Source organism: Petaurus breviceps, unplaced genomic scaffold (genome assembly GCF_028583685.1).
Source record: "Petaurus breviceps papuanus isolate PSGF00001 unplaced genomic scaffold, PetGlider_PUasm1.0 90769, whole genome shotgun sequence".
Lineage (NCBI taxonomy): Eukaryota > Metazoa > Chordata > Mammalia > Diprotodontia > Petauridae > Petaurus > Petaurus breviceps.
In genome coordinates, this window is record NW_027187341.1 from 11,387,938 (window position 1) to 11,404,062 (window position 16,125).

The following is a 16,125-nucleotide window of genomic DNA, read 5'->3' on the forward strand; positions in this document are numbered from 1 at the left end:
CAGCCCCAGGCACATAGTAGGTGCTTTTAAGATTCTTTTTTTTTTCCTTTGGGGGGACAATTGGGGTTAAGTGACTTGCCAAGGTCAAACAGCTAGTAAGTGTTAAGTGTCTGAGACCAAATTTGAACTTAGGTCCTCCTGACTCCAGGGCTGGTGCTCTATTCACTATATCACCTTGATGCTCCTTAAGATTCTTTTTGTTTGTTTGTTTTTCTTTTTGGAGGGGGGAAGGTAGGGCGATTGGGGTTAATTGACTTGCCCAAAGTCACACAGCTGGTTTTGTGTCAAGTGTATGAGGTTAGATTTGAACTCAGGTCCTCCTGACTCCAGGGCTGGTTCTCTATTCACTGCACCACCTAGCCGTGCCATGCCTTCCCCCCCCCCCAGATTCTTTTTAATGGAAAAAGTGCTGTTATTAGGACAGAGAAAAGTAAGAACTTCAGGAAATGGTGAAGTATGTATAAGCAATCCCTGGAGATCCCTCAGGAACAGCTGATGGTGCAGCGGACAGAGTGCTGGGCCTGGACTAGAGTCAGGAAAACCTGAGTTCAAATTTAGTCTCAGATACTTACTAGTTATGTGATTTTGTACCCGTCATTTTGTCTCAGCTTCCCCAGTAGTGAAATGAGAATAATAACACCCACTTTGCAAGGCTGTTGTGAGTTTCAAATGAGACTGTTGTTATTTTTTGCCCTTTGTTCTCCTTAATTGACAAATTGGATTTAAGGGAGGCAGGCCTGTGCAAAGTCATCAGCCTCTCTCTTTCCTCCAGAATCATCTGAGTCCAGTGGCAAGTCAGGATGAATGGAGATGACCCCAGGCCCCGGATGGCAGGGGAAGGAGACCTTGGTCTTTTTAAGCTAACATCTCTCACAGGTCTCAGTTTGTCTGAGGCAACACCCATTCAGTGATTTAACTTGAAATGTGGCAAAAGATGACCTAGTTTGCTTACTCCTAAAAAAAAAACAACCCAACAAAGATAGCCAGAGGAATTTGGGTTTAAAGGCTAGTTATGAAGCTCCATTTGAAACACAATGGGCTGGTACAGAGAATCACTGACTTCTTTAAACCATTTTTTTTTTAAAAAGACTGTTGTATTTTGAGAAATCTTAATGAAAACTGCACAGGACAAAATGTAAATTGTCCTACCTTTTATAAAAAAAAAAAATCTAGCCCTGAAACCCCCAAATATCTTACAAAATATAAGCAACCAAAAATTATATTCCACTGATAGAGTACCCACATGTAAGGATGTGGTACTTGAAGTGGAGGGAGGGGCCACATGTGGTGAGGGGCTACAGTTGTGTGCACCTCCAAGGGAGGCAGAACAGATATCTCCAGCCTTCGTCTTCCCTGACCTTTCTCCAGGAGAGACTTTCATTCCTACCAGCTGCTTTTTTTCTTTTTTTCAGAGTTAGTTCTGGGGTCTTTAAGCCTTCTTGCTTGTGGCTGCTCACAGACCAGAGCACATGCCAGGAGAGGGGTGACAAAACCTCTCCTTGGATCCTGTCATGTTCAGAATTTCATAACTACTAAAGTAGCCAAGTACCTGGGATTCAACCACAAATGGCTGAATATACAAATCCAGGGCTTTTTCTACAGTCAGGATTCAATACCACCCCTCTCTTTTTACTATTAGGACACATCCTGTTTTCCAGAGCTAAGGCCCAGCAAGGCAAGCTGTGCCCTGAGCTTGGCATATCAACAATCCTTTGCACTCACCTTCTAGATGAAATCTTCTGCAACTAAATCATAGAAGTGATGGTCCCTGAGTCCACACAAGTACCAACAGGCCCAGGCATGAAGTCCTGCTATGGGTGAACTTTTTGTCACTAGACAACCTTGCTTCATTGTTGCTGTTATAGTTCACTATTGTTACTACACTGAACTGTTTAATTCTTTGTCTAGCCACAAATATTTAATTCAAGGTTTAGCCCCATTGCCTTGGGTCTCTTACTAGAGGAGGTCCCTACACGTGTCCAATTTTTCTCCCCCAGTGGAATAAAGAAAGATTTTTTGTTTAACCTTTGTGAGCTCTTTGGTATTGGAGTTACCAGTGATTGCAAAACCTCTGACTTTTTGGTCATTTGTTACCAGAGTTGACACCACTATACCTCCACATAACCTTAAGGTATGACCTCTACTCATTAATTGAAGGCTTCATTTGGGTGTAGAAATGGTAATAGAACACCCCAATTTCTTCCCTCCATCTAGTTCCTCACAAATGACACTGACCAGTACCACAAGTGTATGTTCATATGTATTTAATTTGGGGGAAGGGTGCCTTCTCTACTGTTAGCAACCAGCAAGACAGCAGAGTAATGCTGCTGCTAGGATTTGGTACAGAAAACTAGCTAGGAAAGCTCTGCATGTACCCAGGTGCATGTTTAGGGAAGAGAATATATATAACAATATAATATGTAATATGATATGATGTGATGTGATGTGATGTGATATGATATAATATAAATATATATATATATATATATTTAAGTTAGGTCAGTGCTGTAAGAAAAGTTTCCATACAAATGTCATGCTTGTCCATCTATTGTATGATTCACATACAGTCTGTTAGACATTGTTGGGGTGAAAGATATATATATAGAGTAAATGGAAGGTAATATTTGAGGGAAGAGGAGAGGGGGTGAAGGTGGTGGCTAGATCCCCCTGAATAGGATTTGAACCCAGTCTTGAAGGAAGACAGAAGAAGTCAGTAAGAGGAGGTGAGGAGGACAAGTAATGAAAAGCTAGAGAAGGGGAAGTTGGAGCTCAAAGACTGCAAGAAGGCCAATGCTGCTAGACAGTAAAGTTAGCATATAATTAAATGATAATTTGTTTTTTTATTATAAGTACTATAGAAACCCAAAGCAGCAACACTCTTCTACCTTCTGGAGAAGGCAAACATACTTTTTGCCATAAGGGATGGTAAAAATAATTGTCCCATAGGACAAAACCATATTTACACAGTGATTTAAGGTTTGAAACGTACTTTACAAACATTCTCATTTGATCCTTACTACAACTGTGGGAAATCAGTACTGTTTTTGTCCTCATTTTACAGATAAGGAAATTGAGTAAGACTGGGGTTAAGTTACTTGCTCAGAGTCACACAGCTAGTAAGTATCTGAGAACAAATTTGAGCTTAGGCCTTCTGACTCCAGGTCCTGAGCTCTCTATATAGTCTCAGGACATTTGGCTACTTGGACTGCACCTTAGACTATAAGAACCAAGGAAGTTTAATAGCTAGTGAACAGGATGCTGGATATTGAATCAAGAAGACCTCTGTTCAAATCCCCTTGTGACTTTTATGAAGTGTGACTATGAATAAGTCAACCATCCTTAGTAAGTTATGATTTCCCCACCTGTGAAATGGGATGATAAACATACTTCATAGATTTGTGAGAATGAAATGAACTAATGTACTTGCATACTCTAAAGTGCTATATAAATATTAGTTATTCTCATCCATAATGTGGTGTAGTAGTAGTTAGAAAGCAGGGAAAATGGGACTTCATCTCCCAGCCCTAATATTATCTGTATGTTCTATAGCAAGTCATTTATCAGTCCTGTAGAACAGTGGTATCAAATGCAATAGAAATAGGGGCTGCTAATCCATACCAAAGGATCCGGGCAGCATACTAACTAATGTTTTAAGATATAGTGTTATCTATGTTTTACTATATTTTTATTTTAAAAATATTTTCTGCTTACACTTTAATCTGGTTACAGCATGGCAGCAATCAGCAGGATGTTGCATATTTGACACCTCTGCTCTAGTCAATTCTCTAATTGCAGAAAAAGTGCTGTCTTTCATTGGTAGAAGGGAGTCCCCTAGTTTGGTGAGTCTCAAACTTTTTGGTCTCAGGATCCGTTTATATTCTTAAAAGTTATTGAGATCCGCTCCCTTCCCCTTCCCCCCTCCACTCCATCCCCCTCAATAGGTTTTGTTGATTTAGGTTATTAATATTATATATCATCAGTATTAGAAATTAAAACTGATAATTTTTATATACTTTACATACTTTTATATACCTTTACAACTGATAAATTTAAGAAATATTAATTCATTGAAAATAAGTCCATTATATGTTAATGTGTTATTTATAAAAATGGAAAACACTATTTTCCAAAAACAAGAATTAGTGAGAAGAGCAGCATCATTTTACATATTTTTGCTACTCTCTTTAATATCCAGCTTAACAGATGGCAGCTAGATCTGCCTCTCCGCTTCTGCATTCAATCTGTCACAATATTTGTATACTTGTGTCTGTGTGCCTGTCACATAGCATGCCTGTTGACTGATTGAATGACTGATGAGTGGCTTTGGTTGAAGGACATGAAGACAATCCAGCCCCATGGAGACATGTAGCTGGAAAAGAGAGGAGGATGTTAAGGTATGGTTGAACCATATTATCTCTATATTCAACAATATTGTCTTAATACAGTTATGAAACCAGTTTGGACCCCTGTCCGCACTTCTGGGAATCAATGAAATCCCCGGGGTAGTCATATTTAAGAAGTCCGAGCCTAGAGGGAGAGAACAGGTATCCTGCTCTCGAGCGCCCTCTTCCGGCCGTCTCTGGATCACGCCTGAAGCCCCGCCCCTCGCCCAAGCCTCCGCGCGCACGCGCACTCTGTAGAGTTTAGGCAGTGGTGGGCAACGGCAGCGGCTACCACTGCGGCGTGCGGTTCCTCCGCCCCCGCCTCCGTCCCCGCCCCCTTCCCCGCCCCGGCCGCTGTAAGAGGAGCCGGTCGGAGAGAGAGTTCTCCGACCCGTCCGTCCTTCCCTCCTTCATCTCCCTCCCCGCGGCTTTGACCTTGGAGCCGCGTCCAGACCCAGGGCCGATGAGCTGACCCGGCGGGTGGGCGTCCGAGGAGAGCCCCTCAGCTGCGGCGGCCGCGCAGTGCCAGAGCCCCTCGGAGCCGGAGTGTGGGGCCTCGCGGCCGCTTCCCCCAACCCCGCCATGCCGTCCGTGCAGCTGCCGTCCAAGGAGAGTAACCTCTTCAAACGGATCCTGGTGAGTGGCCTGGAGCCGCCCCAGGGAGCCGTGCCCTGCCCGCCGCCGCCGGCCTCGCCTCCGCCTCTGTCCCGGGGCCCTGTGGCAGCCTCACTGGGCCCCGGCCTCCGCCCCTCCCCGATCGGCCCGGCCCGGGGGCCGGCGCGCATCCTCCGGCCGGGCCGTCGCCCTTCTCCGCGGGGTCTGCCCCGGATCCGCGCGCTTGTCCGGATGCACAAGGGGCTCCCCTAGTGTTCTCGGCCCCTGCCCCTAGAAAACACGGATGGAGGAGCCTTGAAAGAAAAAGTAGAGTCATAGTGGAGGCGTGGTGCTGGCCCCTCCCTCCTCCCCCCCCCCCCCCCCCCCCCCCAGGACGCTCCTTTACCCACTTGTTGGGAAAGCCATTGCCGGGAGCTGCCTTCAGGTCCCCCTGTTCTGGAGCCGCGGGGGGGCCGGCGGGGGGCGGGGGGTGACCGGAGCGGGACGGGCGGGCCTGCACGCCGGCCTTCCCGAGCCTGCCAGTTCTGCTAGCGATGCGGGGGGCACCGTAACAGCCCCGCTGCTGGTTTTCTTAACTCTGGACTCTGAGCGCCACAGTTAGTCGTCAGGTTTTAACGAGTGTTGAGAGCGAGTCTAGCTCATTTTTAAAAAATTCTGCCTAAAACCTTCCGTGTTAAAAGCTGATCACAGGCTGTCTAGGTTCCGCCACCTCTTTGCTATAAATAAACTACTAATTTTAGAACCGCTAAAAGAATGAATCGCAGGCAGCGAAAAATTCGGAGTTGTGGCTCCAAGTTTTAAACAGTCACACTTTTGTTTCCTGAATACTGAAAAATATACACAATGTGACTTTAAAGTGCCACCCACTATGCGGCATTTTTCAGAATAACCAACAAATAAGGAGAGACGTTTGCTCTGTAAGGTAAAAGATATTTTAAAATCTTCATTGTGGCTCACTTTCAGGGAGAAGTTTCATGAGACAATATGTTTATTGTAGCATCATCTCCTTTCAGGGGATGGAATTGGGTAACATGCATTTTTATTCTTTTTTAGATTTTTCACTTCTGGCTAGGAAACAAAACAGTTTTGTGAAATAGTATTTAAGTTGTTTAACAGCATTTGGCGCAGTATGCCTTAAAAAATGACTAAAAGCTTTTCTCATATTGTTTTTTTCTGGACAGAAAAGATTGGTATGATCAGCATAAAGACAGACATCAAGCATTGTTGTTTTATGCAAGAATTTGATACCTTCACTCAATTTTACTTTTTGTTAAGTCCTACAATCTAAATTTTTTTTTTTTTTGCTTTTTGGAGGGCAATTAGGGTTAAGTAACTTGCTCAAGGTCACATGGCTAGTGTTTTTGTGTGTGTGTGTATTAAGTGAGGTCGTATCCGAACTCCAGGGCTGGTGCTCTACTCACTGCACCACCTAGCCACTCCTAAGTCCTGCAATCTAAAAAGGCTTTGGTGAGAGATTTTTTTTTTTTTAGTAGAAGACAATCCTAGCTAAGTTCATAGGGGCTTGTCCTGCCAACTGACACATTTTTAGGTGACTTCTGTGGTCCCTTCCAGTTCTAAATCTATGATTCTGTGGCCATAGAAAACTCACAGAGACTACACTAAGATGTAAAGTACTTTTTCTCTGAAATTAGCTCCTGGTTATTCTGTACATATATTTTTGTACATAGTTCTTGGCATGTCCATGTGAACTCCTTGAGAGTTAGGACTGTTTTTGCCTTTGTTTCCTTGGTGCTTAGTGCAGTGCTTGACACATAGTAGATGCTTAATAAATACCTATCCACTTGACTTTGCACCTGTGTTTGTGGAAGAAGTACTTGATCTTTGAGGTTTTGAAATTAGAAGTTACTGAATTTTATGGTTTTTCTTTATCCCCAAATTGATTTTGGGAAATGTTGATTGTTTCCTTCTCAGAGAACCTGTCATTGAGAATACAGAATACATAAGAGATAAGTAATCAGTAAATATTTATTAATTAATTGCCTTCTATATGTGTCCCCATACTAAGGGGATACAAAGACAAAAGTGAAACAGCTTGTGACCTCAAGGAACTTATATTCTAATGTAATGACATATACATAAATAGGTGCACACAAAATAGGTACAAGATACTTTGGGAAGGGGAGGGTAGGAGCAGCCAAAGGAATGAGAGTTAGACTTCACTAAGAGGGTGATAATTGAGCTGATTCTTGAAGGAAACTAGGAATTACAAGAGGAGGTGAGCAGAAAGTATATTCCAGGCACTGGAGATATCCAGTGTAAAGCATGGAGATAGTGGATAGATAGAAGGCAGAACATCAGAAATAGCAAGATGGCTGGGAGCATAAAGAGAAGTGATTGTGATAAGGCTGGAAAGGTTGGGTGGGGCCAGGATGTGTAGGACTTAAAATGCAAAACAGTTGTTGAGTTTTATATTTGATTGTAGAGAAATTAGGGTGCCACTAGAGTTTGAGTAGAGGACCTACATGATCAGGACTGTCATTTAGGAAATCACCTAGTTCTGTGGGAATGGAGAGAGACTTGAGGCTGGGAGGCCTGTAAAGAGGCTGTTCCAGTATTTCAGCCAAGAGGTATGAGGGCCTCTACTAGAGATTTGGCTATTGGAATGGAGAGAAGAGAACTGATAAAGACATGTTGAGGGGAAAAGGACAAAATATTGCAACACAGGGTCTGTGGAGTGGTCAGATTAACTTTATTTTCAGACAGAATTTACTGACTGTCTTGGTTATGGTACTAGGTACTTGGCCTACAAAGAAAATTTTAAGAAGGTTCTGCCCTCAAATAGTTTAAATTTAGTAAGTAATCTACTGAATGCATTAGAGCTAGACCTTGTACTTTAAAAAGTATTTTATTATTGCATTGTGGGCAAGGTGGAGATAGAGGGAGGACTGAATGATGGTTTAGTTAGGTGTATTTGAAATTGAAGGTCTAGATGCAAAGAGGAGTGGGTAATTGATTCATATAAGCCATGAAGAAAGAGTCTAATGGAGTACCTCAGGCATCTGATCTTGGCCCTGTTCTGGCCATTCTTTTTATTAGTGTTTTGGATGAAAGTATAAAAGTCAAGCTTATTACATTTGTGAGTGACACAAGTCAAGTCAACAAGTATTCATTAAGTGTATATCTTGTGCCAAGCTCAGTGCGAAGCCAAAAACAAAAATGCCCTTGCTTTCAAAGACAACATGCAAACAAAGCTGGAAGGGCTAACTCATTAGATGGCAGAATTGGGGTTTAAAAAGATCAGTATGGTTGATGAATTGAAGCTAATTCTAAACCAAGTCAAAACGAGTTAAAAAAAAATCGATGCCAGGAGTTTTGGATGGGGATGTCAGTAATTCATATGGGGGAAATGTTGTGTGTTTTAGAGGCCTGCAAATTAGATGAGTCAGTAGTATGTTGTGCTAGCCAAAAAACTTAACATGGCTATAGGCTGAATAAATAGAAGTAAGTATAGTGTACAGAAGTAAAGTGGTTCGAGTTTCCCTCACTTGTGTCTTGGTCAAATCATACTTAAGAGTAAGTTAAGTTCTGTGTTTAATTTTGGACACCAGATGATACAGTGGTCAGTTATAGAGGACACCTAGGATTCAAAGGGGGGAATTTGTGGAAACTAGGGACATTTATTTAGTCTGAAGAAGAGACTTAGTGGAGGGGGAAGCAGTATGATAGCTGCTTCCAAGTTTGTAGTTGAAGAATTGTCATGTGCTAGAGAAATTGGCTTGGATGGGCTTGGAAGGTTGAACTTCGAGCCATGGGCAGAAGTTGGAGAGTCACAAATTTTGGCTCAATGTAAGACAGACTAACAATTAGAGCTGTCCAAGAATGGAGTGGGCAGCTTAGCCTTTAATCAAAGGCTGAATGATCACTTGTAGGGGATGTTGCAGAATATATTTCTGTCTAGTTTTAGGTTGAACCAGGTAATTTCTTAGGTTCGACAATTCTGTTATAACATAGTAAAATCTGTTGTGGAAATGGAAAAAAAAGATTGAGTAAAGGTAAATTTTTTTTTGTAGCAAATACCATGACAAATGAAAATCACTTTAATAAAACTTTTTTTTAATTTGGCCAATTGCCTAAAGTGTTTTGTTAATATTTTTACAACAATATTATCTATTAAATGTCAACATGATGGGAAAAGAAAGACTTTACAGTAATTGGCTCTAGTGTATAACATTTTTTCCCCCTACTTAGCAAGTCTTCCCTGTGACAAAGATTATATTTATTTTTTTGTTTTTATTTTTTTTTTGTTTTCTATGTTCACTTTTATATGATTTTGAGTTCCAAATTTTTCTCTCCCTCTCCCTTCCCTTCCCCCTTCCCAATGTGGCATGTAATCTGATATAAGCTATACATATACAATTATATTAAACATATTTCCATCTTAGTTATGTTGTGAAAGAAGAATCAGAACAAAAGGGAAAAACCACAAGAAAGAAAAAAAAAGAAAATAGTGTACTTTGATTTGCATTCAGATTCCATAGTTCTTTCTCTGGATGTAACAAAAATTTTAAAAGAAACAGATTAGCAACAGCAAACACTATCATCTGCATTTGACAATATATGCAATATTTCACACTCATAGCCCCTCCCACTTTCATGAAGGGAAGTAAGGTGCATCTTTTTAACTTCTCTCTGAGGCTAAACTTGGTCATAATTATATAGTGTGCAGTTCTATTTTATTGTTTCTGTTCACTGTGTTGAACTATGATCAAAACAATGACTGTACATGATTCCAGAAGACTAATGATGAAACATGCTTATCCATTACAGAGAGGTAATGAATTTAGGGTGCAGAATGAGGCATAGATTTTTCTGTACAGGCATTGGGGGAATTTGTTTTGCTTGACTATGCATATTTGTTAGAATAAGTTTGTTTATTTTTTCTTTTTTTTTTTAGTGGAGTGGGAAGGAGAGAAAATAGATTTCTGTTAATTTAAAAAATAGAGAGGGTGGGCTGCTACATGTGATATGTTGCATGAACTTTTAGGTGGAATTACCATATTATTAATTTTACTTTGTTATAAGAGATCTTTCCCAACATGACTGTAATCTGTAAGTGTATGTAATATAAAACAAAAACACAGCATTAAAACTGAAAGTCACAAAAAGAAAAAAGATTAAAAAAAAGTAGAACCAGGAGAAAAAATAGTGTCAGGAAAATCCAGATAGGAGACAGTATCCAGTAAGAAATTGTGATCAACACTGTCAGATGCAACATAGGAGTCAGGAAGAATGAGTACTGAGAAAAAGACTGTCAGATTTGACAATTAAGAGATCCATAATAACTTTGGAGAGAGGTGAACAATTTCAGTTGAGTGATGAGTACAGAAACCAGTTTGCAAAGGGATGTGAATAAGAGAAGAAATGGGGACGTCATTTACATCATTGTAACTATTTTGACCTTAAACCTCCTGGGTCGAAATCTCTTCCCTGAACTACATAGGCCGGTCCTAAACCAACCCATCATCCAAACCTAACTATTTCTGTTAGGTTCTCCACCATTTTCTCCGCTATACAGGTTTGAAACCTTAGTGTCACCTTCATCCTTTCTCTTATCCTAGGTATCTGATCAGTTGACAGATCTCACCATTTCTGCTTCTAAGACATCCCTCATTCTTTCTCTTCTCTCTACATAGCCACTATTCTGGAGGTCAGGCCCTCATCATCTCTCAAGTGTTCTTGCAAGAGCCTTCTAATTGGTCTCCTTGTCTCAGTCTCTTTTCTTTTCAAATTAATCCTCCATATAGTTGCCTGTATGCCTTTCATAAAGTTGGTATCTGACTATGTTGCTTTCCTACTCAATAAACTTAATTGACTTTTAAGATCAAATATAGATTTCTATGTAAATATTTTTTTAATTTAATTTTTTTTTCATTTATTGGACATAACATCCCTCACCCCCAAAAAAGAAAAACAAAACTCTTGTAACAGATAAGCATAGTCAAAATAAATTCTCATATTGGTCTTATCCAAAAATAATGTGTCTCATTCTGTAAATTAATATATCACTTTCATGTTATGAGGTAGCATTCTTCATCATTAGTCTTTTGGAGTATGGTTGATCATTGTGTGGATCAAATTTCTTAAGTCTTTCAAAATGGTAATATTATATTTTAGCTCGGCTCTTCCTGATTCCCAGGCCTAGCACTCTGTCTATTGTGGTATCTAGCTGCTTCAAAAGACCAAAGCTTCAAATTTTTTTAGGTAGTAAAAGAAAATGGAAATGAAATGGATAGTGAAAAAACTTTACTGCATACAATTGTTTAGTTTCATCTCTTTAAAAATTGAGTTCAGTTGCATAATATTAAAACTACTGTGGTCACTGATCAATTAATTTTTAATGTGGATGAAACAAGCTTATTCTAGAAAAGTCTGCCTTCTAGAATTTCTATTTCTTTATTTTTTTGGAGGGCAGTTGGGGTTAAGTGACTTGCCCAAGGTCACACGACTAGTTTTTTTGTTAAGTGTCAGAGGTCGTATTTGAACTCAGGTCATCCTGATTCCAGGGCCGGTGCTCTATTCACTCTGCCACCTAGCCACTCCTAAAAAACACATTTTTTAAAACATTTGTTCTCAAGACTTAGAGTTCCAGATTTTTTCCCTTCCTCCTTCCTCACCCACCCTCACTGGGAAGACAAGCAATTCAATATAGGTTGTATGTGTGCAGTTACCCAAATCATTTACATAGTTGTCATATTGTGAAAGACCAACTGTATTTCCCTCCATCCTATCCCACCCCCACACTTATTCCATTTTCTCCTTTGACCCTATCCCTTTTCAAAAATGTTTGCTTCTAACTACCTTCTCCCCAAAGCTGCCCTCCCTTCTATCATCCCCCCTCTTATCCCCTAACCCCCTATTTTCCTATAAGGTAAGATATCCAATTGAGTGTGTATGTTATTCCCTCCTTAAGCCAAATTCATTGAGAATAAGTTTGTTCCATTCCCTTTCACTGTCTTGTTCTTCCCCTCCATTGTAACAGTTTTCTCTTGCCTCTTTTATATGAGATAATTAACCCTAATCTATCTCCCCCCTTCTCCCAATAAATTCCTCTCTCACCTCTTAATTTTATTTTTTAGATATCCTCCCTTCATATTAAACTAATTCTGTGCCCTCTGTCTATGTATACATGAACATACATATGCTCACACACATATATGTTTATATACAAATACACCCTCCTATACATACATATATGTGTGTATATGTATATATACACATATTCCCTTCAACTATCCTCATACTGAGAACAGTCTTATGAGTTACAATTATCGTTTTTCCATGTATGAATGTAAATAGTACAACTTTAATAAGTTCCTTATGATTTCTTCTTCCTGTTTACCTTCCCATGCTCCTCTTGCTTCTTGTATTTGAAAGTCAGATTTTCTGTTCAGCTCTGGTTTTTTCATCAAGAATGCTTGAAAATCCTCTATTTCATTGAATGACCATATTTTCCCCTGTAGCATTATAATTAGTTTTGCTGCGTAGGTGACTCTTAGTTTTAGTCCTAGCTCCTTTGACCTCTGGAATATCATATTCAAAGCCCTTTGATCCCTTAATGTAGAAGCTGCTAGGTCTTGTGTTATCCTGATTGTGTTTCCACAATACTCCAATTGTTTCTTCCTGACTGCTTGCAGTATTTTCTCCTTGACCTGGGAACTCTGGAATTTGGCTATAATATTCCTAGGAGTTTTCTTTTGAGGATCTTTTTCAAGAGGTGATGGGTAAATTATTTCAATTTCTATTTTGCCCTCTTATTCTAGAATATCAGGGCAATTTTGCTTGATAATTTCTTGCAAGATGGTGTTTAGGCTCTTTTTTTGATCATGGCTATTAGGTAGTCCAGTAATTTTAAAATTATCTCTCCTGGATCTATTTTCCAGGTTGGTGGTTTTTCCAGTGAGATATTTCACATTGCCTTCTATTTTTTCAGTTTTTGGGATCTGTTTAATAGTATCTTGATTTCTCATAAAGTCATTAGATTCCACTTGCTCCAATCTTATTTTGAAAGAGTTATTCTCTTCAGTGAGTTTTTGAAATTACTTTTTCACCTGTCAAATTCAGCTTTTTTTTTTTTTAAGCAATTGGGGTTAAGTAACTTGCCCAAGGTTACACGGCCAGTATTTGTTGTATGGGTGTTAAGTATCTGAGCCTGGAACCGATCACAGGTCCTCCTGACTCCGGGGCTGGCGCTCTTACTCCGTTCGCCACCTAGCTGCTCCAAGTCATCTCTTTTTTTTTGCCTTTTTTTTGGAGGGCAGTTGGGATTAAGTGACTTGCCCAAGGTCACACAGCTAGTTTTTGTGTTAAGTATCTAAGGCCAGATTTGAACTCACGTCCTCCTGACTCCAGGGCCAGTGCTCTATTCACTGTGCCACCTGGCTGCCCTGCAAATTCAGCTTTTTCAGGCATTCTTCTCTTCACTAGCTTTTTGAGCCTCTTTTGCCATTTGAGTTAGTCTATTTTTTAAGGTGTGATTTTCTTCAGTGTATTTTTGGGTTTCCTTTAGCAGGCTATTGACTTGCTTTTCATGATTTTCTTGCATCATTCTCATTTCTCTTCCCAATTTTTCCTCTAATTCTCTTACTTGATTTTCAAAATCCTTCTTGAGCTCCTCCATGGCTTGTAACCAGTTCCTGTTTTTCTTTTATGGTTTCGATGCAAGAATTCTGACTTCACTGCCTTCCTCCTGCTCCATGCCTTGATCCTTTTTGTCCCCAAAAAAGGAATCTATGGTTTGATTATGTTTCTTGGACTTGCTCATCTTGCCAGTCAATTATTTGACTTTTGAGCACTTTGCCACAGTAGAACTCTGCTTCCAAAATGGAGTGAGCTATGTCCCAAATCACTGGGGTTTTCACAGCTCCTGGAGTTATTAGTTGGGCTCACTCTCTACAGACACCACAAGCTCTGGCTCACTGGTCACACACCCCAGGACCACCACCCAAGACTGCGATCCAGATCCAAGTAGGAAAGCAAGAGTGATTACCTCTGAATGGTGGCTTGGTCTCCTTGCAGTCTGCAAGCCAGGAGCTCCTGAGACAGCCAGGCAGCAGCGGCAGCCACACCTCCAATGCTTCTCACCCTGGGGGCAGTGGCTGGACCTTGCTCTTGGTTCCCCTGTTCCCACAAAGTTCCACATTGACCTTTTACTTTTTTTTTTTGACATTTATGGGTTGATATTTCTGGAAACCACCACAGCTGCTGGTGATTGTCTCTCTTGAAGTCTGCTCTGGGCCAGCCACTGGTCAGGGCTGCCCTGGGGCCAGGAATCACATGGCTCACCTGGGGCTGCGCTCAGCTCCCAGCCTGGTTCTGATAGATCCCTCCTGTTGGCCTGCTGGGCTTCTTTCAGTAGGAGCTTTGTTTCCTTTGTCTCTTTGTGGGTTCTGTGGCTCTAAAGTTTGTTTAGAGTCATTTTTTTACATGTATTGGAAGTAATTGGAGGGGAGCCCAGACCAAATTTGTGCTTCTACTCTGCCGTCTTGCCTCCACCCTCTATCCATTCTTTTTTTAAAAAAATTTTTTTCCTCAATTATATGTAAAAATAATTTTTAGCAGTCATTTTAAAAACTTCCAATTCCAAATTCTCTTCCTTCTTCTATCTATCTGCCCCTATCAGCCCGGCCCCCCCCACCCCCCACCTCCCCTACCAAAACAGCTTGACATAGGTTTTATACATTTGGAGTCATGCAAACCATTTCTGCAATAGTGATGTTTGAAAGAAAAAAGACCAAAAAAAAACCCTCAAGAAAAATATAGTAAAAACAAGTATGTTTCCATTTGTATTTAGACAACATCAGTTCTTTCTCTGGGGATAGATAGCGTTTTTTACCATAAGTCCTTCAGGGTTGTCTTGGATCTTTGTATTGCTGAGAATAGCTAAGTCATCCATAGCCAATCATTGCACAATATTGCTGTTACTTTGTGCACAGTACATTTCACTTTGCATCAGTTCATGCAAGTCCAGGTTTTTCTGAGAGCATTCTGCACATCATTTCTTGTAGCACAATAGTATTCCATCATAATCACATAACACAATTTGTTCAGCCATTCTCCAATTGATGGGCATCCCCTTGATTTCCAATTTTTTGCAACCAGAAAAGAGCTGCTATAATTTTTTTTTTGTATCTATAAGTCCTTTTCCTTTTTAAAAAAATCTTTTTTGGGATACAGACCTAATGGTGGAATTGCTAGGTCAAAGGGTATACTTGGTTTTATAGCACTTTGGGCATATTTCCAAATTGCTCTGCAGAATGGTTGAATTAGTTCATAGACCCACCAACAGTGCATTAATGTCTCATTTTCCCCACATCCCCACCAACATTTGTCATTTTCCTTTTTTGCCCTATTAGCCAATCCAGTAGGCATGAGGTAATATGCCAGAATTGTTTTAATTTGCATTTCTGTAGTCAGTAGTAAGTTAGAGAATTTTTTCAAATGGCTATAGATAGCTTTGATTACTTTGTTTGAAAATTGATCATATCTTTTTTTTTCAAATGCTTTATTAACTTCTAATTTACATCATTCATTTCTGCAAGATTTTGATTTACAAATTTTCTCCCCGTTTTTCCCCTACCCACTGCCCCAAGATAGCAGTCCCACTGGATATCCCCTCCTCCAATCTGCTCTCTCCCATATTTTTTCCCATACCCCTTTCGACTTTTCCAGTGGCTCTTTATGCCCCAGTGCTTGTATATCTTATTTCCCAATTACATGTAAGATGGTAATTAATAATAGTATCTATCTATCTATATATCTATCTAAACATTTGATTTTAAAACTTTGAATTCCAGATTCATTCCCTTCCTCCCTTGTCACCCACCCTTACTGGGAAGATAAGCATTTCAGTATAGGTTGTACATGTGTGGGTAATGCAAAACAATAACGAAGTAGATATATTGTAAAAGAATGACTATATTTCCCTCCCTCCTATCCCACCTCCCACTAGTTCTATTCTCTACTTTGATCCCATCCCTTTTCAAAAGTGGGTGCTTCCAACTTCCCTCCCCCCTAGCCTGCCCTCCCTTCCATCATCCCCCCTCTCATCCCCTTCCCCCCTGCTCTCCTGTAGGGTGAGATACCCTATTTAGTGTGTATTTCATTCTCT

General features: G+C 40.3%; 1 protein-coding gene across 5 annotated transcripts in view; it reads left to right on the top strand.

Moving 5' to 3' along the window:
* The first annotated feature begins 4,728 nt into the window (after positions 1-4,728).
* Positions 4,729-16,125, top strand: part of NAA16 (N-alpha-acetyltransferase 16, NatA auxiliary subunit) — a 90,507-nt gene continuing 79,110 nt past the window's right edge. For all 5 annotated transcript variants that reach the window (XM_069068645.1, XM_069068649.1, XM_069068647.1 and 2 more), the window contains exon 1: positions 4,729-5,018. In XM_069068645.1, the coding sequence (XP_068924746.1) occupies positions 4,965-5,018 (54 nt within the window). In that variant the 5' untranslated portion in view covers positions 4,729-4,964. The remainder of the gene's footprint in view (positions 5,019-16,125) is intronic.